The following is a 10,975-nucleotide window of genomic DNA, read 5'->3' as shown; positions in this document are numbered from 1 at the left end:
TCTGCTGCCCCCTGCTGCCCGGTTTATAACACACACACACACACACACACACACACACACACACACACACACACACACACACACACACACACACACACACACACACACACACACACAGGTGGAATTATGAAAGGTTTATTATGAAGGTTTATTAAAAAATTAAAAATAACTGTATATTAGAAAGATTCCCGTCATTCTTCTTTCGGTAATGTGGTTCTGACTGTAGGCTCTCCCAGTCCTGTAAATGAAAAATATAAATTGGTGTGATTATCTAGGCCTGGCACACATCAGAACAAATAGGCGATAAAAAAATCGAGTCTTTAGCGTAAGCATTTTATCTATCTGCTTCTCTGCATTATCTTTATTCCCTTTACCTAGTTTGGCGGTGCAGTCAGCCTTCTCTTGAGCTCATCGTTCTCCCTCTGCAGGACTTTATTCTAAATAGAGATCAGTAAAAAAGAAAAAGGAAAAGGACAAAGAAAAGTATGGGATATGTTCTCGAAAATATGGTCAGCGTAGAGGTCCAATTCAAAAAGTACATGTTATATTTTCCTGCACTTTGTATTTCTATTTGATTTTACTTTTTGTGAATGAGTTTGAGTTCCATCTCCTGTAAGATTTGTGCTATACAAATAACATTTTCTAAATATAATTAGGATATTTCCTTATAATATTCAGGATAGTTAATAATATTTGTACTCTTATTATTATTATTATTATTAGTAGTAGTAGTAGTAGTGCTATACAAATAACATTTTCTAGATATAATTTGGATATTTCCATATAATATTCAGGATAGTTAATAATATTTGTACTATTATTATTATTATTATTATTAGTAGTAGTAGTAGTAGTGCTATACAAATAACATTTTCTTAATATAATTTGGATATTTCCATATAATATTCAGGATAGTTAATAATATTTGTACTATTATTATTATTAGTAGTAGTAGTAGTAGTAGTAGTAGTTGTAGTTGTAGTAGTAGCATTACTAAACATAATCAATAGTAGTAGTAATAATAATAATAATCATAATAATAATAATATAAAATAATAATATAAAATATAAGAATATTAATGGGTGTATGATGATTGTGTATGTGTATTATGCCAAACATCCTTAGTTAGTGGTGACTAAATTGGATTTTTAAACTGAAACAGTGCTCACATATGTAAATGATATAAAATACATTTTATTAAAAAGTATAAATAAAAAGTAAAAAGTGCTTTACAGAGGGCAGGAGTAAAAAAAAAAAAAACTATAATAATTTGTGTCGTCGAACCTTGTGCCTCAGAGCCTCCACTATCAGGTCCCGTCCTCCCCTCACGTTGTTCTCCTTCTTGGCGGCTTTGAAAGCATCTCCAATAACCGAGACCAGCACGTGAGACTGAGGGGAAAGTTTAAAATAATAATACATATAATAATAAAGTCACTATTATAAATCAGAGCTTCTTTCTGTGTATGGGTTGTGGTCTTTGGCGGGCGAGGGAACCACACAAGGTTCTACTCACAAATCTCTTGCTCTGGAACAAATAGCAGTGGTACATGTTGGCCGCAGGGTGTTTGGCGATGAAGCCGAAGACTTTGGGCGAGGAGGGCAGGACGGCACAAAAGGACACGGAGGTCAAAGGGCACGTGTACAGCATGTACTGGGGGGGGGGTAGAGTATGTGATACACGGAGGGGTTTGTGTGGTATTTTCTGTTTGCTGTTTTCCGTTTCTTACCTTGGTTTTGTTTTCCAATAAGTCTATCCCGCTGGGTGACAGGAACAGGTGAACTCTCGTTGTCTTTGGAGCCTTTTTCATCAAGTCTTGATCTGGCGTCTGGAGGAAATGAACAAAAAAAGAAAAATACATACTGTAACAACCACATTATAATCAATAATAATAATAGCTAATAATCCATATTTCTTGTTTCCACACTTCATTGTGTTTTCTTTCAATGGCTGTTTGTGTAAAACTTACAAACAGTCTTCATGTCCCAAAAACAAATAAGCACACACTTAGACACTAGAAATGAGAATCCAATAAAACCTGGCACACACACAAACACACATATATATACTACTCACAAAAAGTTAGGGATATTTGGCCTTCGGTTGAAATTTATGGAAAATGTAAAAAGTTCACACTACAGTGATATTATATCATGAAAGTAGGGCATTTAAGTAGAAGCATGCAATGGTGATTTCCTCATCTCAAACAATTTATTGAAACAAAAGCCAACAACAGTGGTGGGTTTACCACAACAAAAAATGTCAGTGTCTCAATAACTTGTCATGTGCCCTTGAGCATCAAGTACAGCTTGACAAGGACGCCTCATGCTGTTCACAAGTCGACTTATTGTCTGCTGAGGCGTGGCCCCCCACTCTTCTTGAAGGGCGGCCCTCAGGTCATTGAGGTTCTGGGGTATAGAGTTACGAGCCTCTACACCAGGGGTCTCAAACTCAACTTATCTGGGGGCCGGGTCAAGTATTCCACAAAGAAAGGGTTTCATGTATTTCAAACAAAAGTACAACTTCTTTTCCCTTTTCTATTGCAACACTATGCTGTCTTTATTAGGTCACTGATTACTCTTGTTGAGTCCGCCCACTACCTTGCACTGGGTGACAGGATATATTTTCCTTCCACTTAGTGTCACTCCGGAATCACGTTTCAACCAAGTGACGAACGCGTTGGCTAACTTGTCAATAAACACCACTGGAAGCTGTCACGAGCCTGAGCTATGGTAGCCCATAAGTGATAAAAATAAATAAAACACCCAGGCCAACGACTCGGCAAAAAGGTGCGTGTGAGAAAAACACACGGGCCGCACAAACACTTAACTTTGATGTCAAGTAGGGGGCCACAAAATATCGTCCCGCGGGCCTCAATTGGCCGGCGGGCCGCGAGTTTGAGGCCCCTGCTCTACACGGTGACTGAGCTGATCCCATAGGTTTTATATGCGATTCGGGTCTGGAGAAAGTGCAGGCCACTCCATTTGAGGTACCCCAGTCTCCAGCAGCCGTTCCCTAATGATGTGACCTCGATGAGCTGGAGCATTGTCATCCATGAAGATGAACTAAGGCCTGTGTTGTTCATGCAGGGGCACAATGACTGGATTAATGATGTTATTCAGGTAGTATGGGCTTGTCACTGTACCATTCACAAAGTGTAGGGCAGTTCTGTATTGATTAGACACACCTGCCCACACTGTAACACCACCACCACCAAAGGCTCGTCTGGTGACAACAGTGGCTGATGCATAGCGCTCTCCTTGACGTCTCCAACATCGTTGGCGGCCATCATTTCTGCTCAACGTGAATCGACTTTCATCAGAGAACAGCACTGAGGCCACTGGTCCCTCGTCCAGCGTAAATGCTTCCTGGCCCATGCAAGACGATGATGGCTGTGCCTGGTGGTGTGGTCAGGTACCCTTGCAGGTCGTCTAGCACGCAGAGCACGCTGATGAAAATGGTTTTGAATGGTCTGACGTGACACTTGGGTGCCTCTCACCTCCCTTAAATGTGCCTGGAGTTGAGTGGCATTCATCATCCGGTTCCACGGGGCACTGTTCACAATGAAGTGGTCATCAGTGTGGGATGTGGCCAAAGGACGTCCACTTCTATGCCTTTCTGTGACTCTTCCAGTCTCTCTGTATCTCTGTTACAACCTGCTAATGACACTCTGTGACACTCTAAGCTCAGTGGCTACTTCCCTCTGAGAACATCCTGTTTGAAGCCTCGCAGTGGCGAGGTACTGTTGATCAGTTGTTAGGTGTCGTCTTGGTCTCATGATGTCAAAATGTGAACAGCATGATGAAGAGGACTGTTTAAATACCAATTGTAATTGAACCAGGAAATGTATTGGTCGATTCATGGATCAAACACCTGTTGTGAATTTTGCCGTTCAGCTCCTTGTAAGAAAACAGCAAGTTGTGCAAAAAGTACTGAAACATTGAACAGTTGGACATGTGCATTCAAAAGTTTAGAGAAGGTCAAATTAAGTTCACCTGTAAAGGTTATAGTGCATTTTATCTTCATCCTGAAATTTCACCCGAAAGCCGAATATCCCTAACTTTTTGTGAGTAGTGTATAAAACACCATCCAAAATGGAATAAACCCAAATCACATCCAAAGGGTAAACCATATATGTACTGTTCAAAATATCTTTCATTTTTACTGTTTTTCCTATTGGAATAAAGCGACAGTGTGTACATAATGACTGGGGGGGATGATGATAATAATAATTATTATAATAATTATAATAATAATAATAATAATGATGATAAACGTCTATGTCTGCAGCATGATACAGAATGACATAGAGAGAATTATACTGTGATAATTAAACATTGAGAGTGAATGAAGTTTTCATTCCATTACAAGATGTTCCCTTTATTTAAAAAAAAACAAGATCATGTACGAGCAGAGACTTATTTTTCATTTCTTACTGGGACTAAAAACACCACACGAAGATGGAGACAAATAAGTTAAGTCAGTCAAGTCACATGTTATTTATAAAGCTCATTTCATACTTGGGCAACACAATGCGCTTTACAAAGAAATACAATCAAAGAAAGAATATAGTTTTCAGCTAGACATTTCAAAAGAATGCCCCTGAAACAACAGCAACAACAAAAGCAGCAACAACAACAGCAGCAACAACATCAAAAACAACAACAAAAACAACAACAACAGCAGTAGCAACAACAGCAGCAGCAGCAGCAGAAGCAACAACAGAAAACAACAACAGCAGCAACAACAGCACAAGCAACAACAACAAAAACAACAACAGAAACAGCAGCAACAACGAAAACAGCAGCAACAACAGAAACAGCACCAACAACAAAAACAGCAGCAACTACAAAAACAGCAGCAACAACAGAAACAGCACCAACAACAGAAACAACAGCAGCAACAGAAACACCATCGACGGCAGCAGAAACAACAACAACAAAAATAACGAGAAAAAATGTAATAAATTTATAAAAAATAACACAAGATGGAGGCCGGAAGTGCTGACCTTCAGGCTCTGTGCCGCCTCCTGCAGGATCTGTGTACCTGCAGGGCGGAGCACCTCCACCCGCCCCAAAAACTGTGAGGACACACACACACACACACACACACACACACATTGTTGTTATTGTTGTCTTTTACTCGTTCAGATTCAGATACATATTTGAGATTTGTGGCACTAATTTCTATATTTATTCAATAAAACTGAAAATAAACTCAAAAGGCACATAATCAAAAGGTAGTACTTTTTCAGTGTTTAATTTTACTAGTTACCATCAACAATACTACATATATATATATATATATATTATTTACACACACATATATTGCATATGTTACCTTTATGGAGAATTCGATCTCGTTGTCATCTTCAGAAATGTCACTCATCTTAAGGTGTTGTTTCAAAAATCAACCCCGACTGGCAGAGAAATACAACACACAGACCAACACACGCCTCGGATTGATCACCATAATGAGCAAGATTTTGAAGTACTTATTAAAAAAAAGACTATAATTAAAATCTTACCTTTATGAATATACTGATACCGACATGAAAAACCTTCCCTCGCTGTTCAGCAGCTGAAAGAAGATGGACGGGTGTAAAGTCGACAGCAGGTAATAAGTAACTGGCATCTCTTCCTTATTGCTCTATTATGAGGCCTGAGTTGGTTCACTGGTACCTGGCAATGTAGTATCGAAAATGCAATAAAAAAATATATAAATAAAATATATATTTATATATATATATATATATATATATATGTGTATGTATATATATATATTGCATATAAACTGTAATAGAGTAAATACATCATATATCAATAACTTCATTTAATGTAAATATAACTGCTATCACGAGGTAACTTCAGAGCTTGTTTGCCAAATATAATGTAAAGAGCAATTATTGACATGTAAGATTCTACAATGTAAATAGCCTTCATTTCGTTAGGATTGCAGTGCAATTTATCTGTTTATAGTGCAAGTTGAATTTGAATTGCTCTTTATTATTGGATATTAAATTCCAGTATGTCATTGATGCTGCAAAACTAGAATTTCACATTGGGGATTAATAAAGTACCTTTATCTTTATTATTATGGATGTGTGGTGACCCCTAACGGGAGCAGCCGAAAGAAGATCTTTATTATCATAGATTATTGTTGTGTATTTGCAGTACAATTTCACATTTATTATTTAGATGACATTTACTTCCTGCTTACCTGTAAGTAATTAAGGTGTAGGAATGTAAGTGTCAAATAAACAGAAAATGCCATATTATCAAAGTATTTGAGCAGAAACTAAAAATAAATGTTTAAGTTATTTCATAATGATGTCTTTCTTATTCAAACAAAAATGACAAGACAAGCAACATTTCACCATTCACTGATCTCATTTATTGTTTACATTGAAGCACTGGCAATGCTTGGTTATAATTACTAGTGCGTGGTGGAAAACCAAACAAAAGAGCGCTGTCAAATGCAAAATATCTGTGATCCCAAGGCCCGAAACAGACAGAGTGAAAGTACAGAGTTTACCTTCCAAATACTCAAATCTAGAAACAGTTCAGAGGAATATGAAAGTACAGAACGACCTTCGATCCAATATTTTAAGAGCGCCCATTCCATCACGTCTCACTGTACGTCAGTTGATCCTTCAAACAGCAAAACCAGGCTAAAACTCTCCGCTCCCCAGGGATTGGAAATGCACTTTCATTTAAGCAGCAGAGTATTTCAGGTAGGACGTGGGTGTAGGTACAGGTTCTGAACGTTCTGCTGTTTATAAACGTAACGTTATCTGTCTGCTTTGGGCTGATCTGTGAGTGCGGGGAAAGGGGAGAGGAAAGTGAGGCAGATCGAATGCAGATGGGGAGGTCGGGGGGTTCCTTTTCAGTTTTATCGAATGTGCGTCAGGCGGAGGGAGAATCTGGAGATGAATGAACAGAACGTCACCTCCCGGTCCAGATAGAGACGGGCAGCGCAGACTTTGCCGATCAAGACAATCCCTGGAGGCAAATTAACTGAGAATGTATCAGTAGCAGAGGGTTGCCGTGAAGCTGGGCGCCTCCACCCTGAGCGGCTCTATACGGGAGCGGGGTGAGGTCCGGGTGGAGCTTAGGAGTCGTTGACAGACATGCTCTCCACGGCGCCCTGCAGCCCCATGTCTCCCGCCTGCTTCTTCTTCTTCCCTGCATCCTGCTGCTTCTTGGACTTCTTGGTCACCTCCTGGTCGATGGGCGCCGGCTTCACGAACTTGATCAACTCCGTCATATCTGGGGGGATGGGGGTTTAAGTTTTAACTTGATGAATGCATGTGAACAAGTGCGGTCGTTCAAAGTTTGTCTAGAGACCTGCTGTTTTTAGACACCTGAATCACCAGATAGATAAGAGAACAATTTATTGATTTGATTATTGAAGCGCCGCTCATTTGACAAGCGCAGCATCCGGGGGGTAACATGTGCTCTTACAAGAACATTTAAGTAGGTGGGAGCATTCCCAACAATCACTCTGTAGGCCAGCATAAGAGACTTGAACTTGATGTGAGCGGCTACAGGTAATCAGTGGAGCTCAATAAGCAGCGGAGTGACATGTGCCCTCTTTGGCTGGTTGAACACCAGTCGCGCCGCCGCATTCTGTATCATCTGTAGTGTCTTCACCGCACAGGCCGGCAAGCCTGTTTAGAGGGCGTTGCAGTAGTCGAGACGGGACATCACCAAGGTTTGTACCAGCAGTTCAGTGGCATATTGGGTCAGGAACGGCCTGACTTTTCGGATGTTGAATAGTGCGAAGCGGCAGGACCGGGAGACGGCGGCGACATGGTCCGAGAATGTCAGTTGGTCATCGATAATGACACCTAGATTCCTTACAGCCTTGGTAGGAACAAGAGATAAACAGTCCATTTTAATATCAATGTTGTGATAAATACCTTGTTTGGCCGGGAAGACCAACAGTTCCGTTTTCGCCAGGTTTAATTGAAGATGGTAATCCTTCATCCACGTGGATATGTCAGCAAGACAATCTGAGATCCGCGTCAAGACAGTGGGGTCATCAGGCAGGAAGGACAGATAGAGTTGAGTATCATCCGCATAGCAGTGATATGAAAAGCCATGTGAGCGGATGATCGGGCCCAGCGAGGTGGTGTATATGGAAAAGAGGAGGGGTCCCAGCACTGAGCCTTGGGGCACCCCTGTGGTGAGGTTGTGAGGCACAGACAGCTGGCCTCGCCATGTCACACTGAACGAGCGCCCAGTAAGGTAAGATTCAAACCAGGAGAGTGCACTGCCAGATACGTCCATACTTGAGAGTATGGACAGGAGTATGCTGTGATTGACAGTGTCAAAAGCAGCTGACGATTTATATTGCAGTATAGCATGTATTCAATCAATCTTCTTCTTCTTCTGGCTGCTCCCGTTAGGGGTCCCCACAGAGGATCAGCTGCCTCCAATACCTTCTTTTCCGCGCATCTTCCTCCCTTACGCGTATTCAATTAATAAATAGTCGACATTCAAAAATAAAGTTATTTCTCTCTCATCATCTCTGACGGTAAACAGAACTCACACCGTTTCAGTGCTCGACAGGATTTTTCTTGGCATCAATCGATCAAACACGATGACAGTGCCATGAAATGAGTACAAAAAAAATACTTTTTCCCTTTGTCGATTAATCGACAACTTAAACGTCATGACCGCGACAGCCGTGTCGATGGCGAGCCGATCCGATCCGAACCTGAGGGGATCCGCCCGGTGCCCTGGCAGGTGGGGCAGGTGATGCTGTCCGTGCCGGCGAGCTCCACGTAGGGGAACCGGGCGATGTCCTCCTGCCGGTCCCTGCCGTTCAGGGAGTCGTCGTCCCGCTCCCCGCCAGCAGAGCCCGGGTGCTGCCTCTCCGGGACCAGGCGGTGCTACCACGTTAAAGCGACATCACACCGCACCCGTCGAATCAAACTTACCGCTTGGATCCGCGCTGCAAGCCCCCATCGCCGCTCGGTGTCACTTCGCGCCGCTACATGTCTGCTCCGGGGCCCGTGTGCTGACGCCGGCGCCGCCGCCGCAGAGACATTTTCACTGCTACTGAGCTTGATCGGTGTTGCCAGGTCGGACTGACAAATTCCAGCCAGACCACAGTCGGCAAGCCGCCCAATCCACCAAGTACCAGTTTAGTGCCTGAGAAGTGTTGACCGGGCTGGGGGGTGGGACAGCGACCGAGTGAAGTGTCTCCGCTACACCCTGCTGCTACACACCTCCACTAAAAACACAGCTTTTAGTTGTATTTGTTTTATATGGAGGGAAAACCGCCCAATCTGGCAACACTGGTATCGACGCGCACGTCCGCTCTCTGCTGCCCCCTGCTGCCCGGTTTATAACACACACACACACACACACACACACACACACACACACACACACACACACACACACACAGGTGGAATTATGAAAGGTTTATTATGAAGGTTTATTACAAAAATAAAAATAACTGTATATTAGAAAGATTCCCGTCATTCTTCTTCTGGTAATGTGGTTCTGACTGTAGGCTCTCCCAGTCCTGTAAATGAAAAATATAAATTGGTGTGATTATATAGGCCTGGCACACATCAGAACAAATAGGCGATAAAAAAATCGAGTCATAAAAAATGGAAATAAAAATGAGATATAAACAATAGAGCAGCAAACCTCTGTGAATAGTGAAGGGATTGTTTGCATTGTCCTTATCATGTATACAAGCATTTTATCTATCTGCTTCTCTGCATTATCTTTATTCCCTTTACCTAGTTTGGCGGTGCAGTCAGCCTTCTCTTGAGCTCATCGTTCTCCCTCTGCAGGACTTTATTCTAAATAGAGATCAGTAAAAAAGAAAAAGGAAAAGGACAAAGAAAAGTATGGGATATGTTCTCGAAAATATGGTCAGCGTAGAGGTCCAATTCAAAAAGTACATGTTGTATTTTCCTGCACTTTGTATTTCTATTTGATTTTACTTTTTGTGAATGAGTTTGAGTTCCATCTCCTGTAAGATTTGTGCTATACAAATAACATTTTCTAAATATAATTAGGATATTTCCTTATAATATTCAGGATAGTTAATAATATTTGTACTATTATTATTATTATTATTATTAGTAGTAGTAGTAGTAGTATTAGTAGTAGTTGTAGTATGTAGTAATAATATAAAAGAATAATATAAAATATAAGAATATTAATGGATGTATGATGATTATGCCAAATATTTTACCATCCATAGTTAGTGGTGACTAAATTGGATTTTTAAACTGAAACAGTGCTCACATATGTAAATGATACAAAATACATTTTTATTAAAAAGTATAAATAAAAAGTAAAAAGGGCTTTACAGAGTAAAAAAAAACTATAATAATTTGTGTCGTCGAACCTTATGCCTCAGAGCCTCCACTATCAGGTCCCGTCCCCCTTGGAGAGAAAAATGATTATGATCAACTATTTTGAATGAGAACAAGGCCTCTACCTCCAAAAATGGGGTTTTAAAACATTTGTCTCTGTCTCCCCAGGAACCCCCCAGAGTTCATGGAAAGAGAAATGTTTTGCTCCTACAATGTCAATTCTAATATGAAAGAATCAGATCACACTTGGCCCTGTTTTGGAGATGAGGGACACTCAACAGGGGAGCCTAGAAGTGCATTGTCATGCAACCCGCTTCTGCCAGATCAAGTTTGCAAGCCTACCTGTTATTTCCATTGTCTAGGGGGGGCACCCAGGAAGACAGTTGGGGGGGCACAAACTTGTTAGAGGCCTCTGACCCAAACCACACCCTGATTTCCTGTATAAAGCCTCCTGTCTTTTTCTGTGATATTTCTTGTAGCGGGCAGATCAACCTCACCAATCATTGCAGGAGAATTTCTTCCACACCCCCCTCACGTTGTTCTCCTTCTTGGCGGCTTTGAAAGCATCTCCAATAACCGAGACCAGCACGTGAGACTGAGGGGAAAGTTTTAAATAATAATACATATAATA

General features: G+C 41.2%; 1 protein-coding gene across 2 annotated transcripts; it reads right to left on the bottom strand.

The window, feature by feature from the left end:
* Window positions 1-186: 186 nt before the first annotated feature.
* Window positions 187-9,062, bottom strand: LOC307241596 (PTB domain-containing engulfment adapter protein 1). Of its 2 annotated transcripts, none has more exons than XM_080015771.1 (9): window positions 8,944-9,062; window positions 5,527-5,579; window positions 5,340-5,418; window positions 5,008-5,079; window positions 1,729-1,827; window positions 1,515-1,652; window positions 1,286-1,390; window positions 375-437; window positions 187-238 (listed from the first exon to the last, which is right to left on the bottom strand). In XM_080015771.1, the coding sequence occupies exons 3-8, from the start codon at window positions 5,385-5,387 to the stop codon at window positions 375-377; spliced, it is 525 nt and encodes a 174-aa protein (XP_079871897.1). In that variant the 5' UTR covers window positions 5,388-5,418; window positions 5,527-5,579; window positions 8,944-9,062; the 3' UTR covers window positions 187-238. The 2 variants fall into 2 exon arrangements, with proteins under 2 accessions (XP_079871897.1, XP_079871898.1); XM_080015772.1 differs by lacking the exon at window positions 8,944-9,062 and adding an exon at window positions 8,721-8,837.
* Between the last annotated feature and the right edge of the window lie 1,913 nt (window positions 9,063-10,975).

Source organism: Zeus faber (assembly GCF_960531495.2).
Source record: "Zeus faber genome assembly, chromosome: 15".
Lineage (NCBI taxonomy): Eukaryota > Metazoa > Chordata > Actinopteri > Zeiformes > Zeidae > Zeus > Zeus faber.
This window is presented reverse-complemented; position numbering and strand designations above follow the sequence as displayed.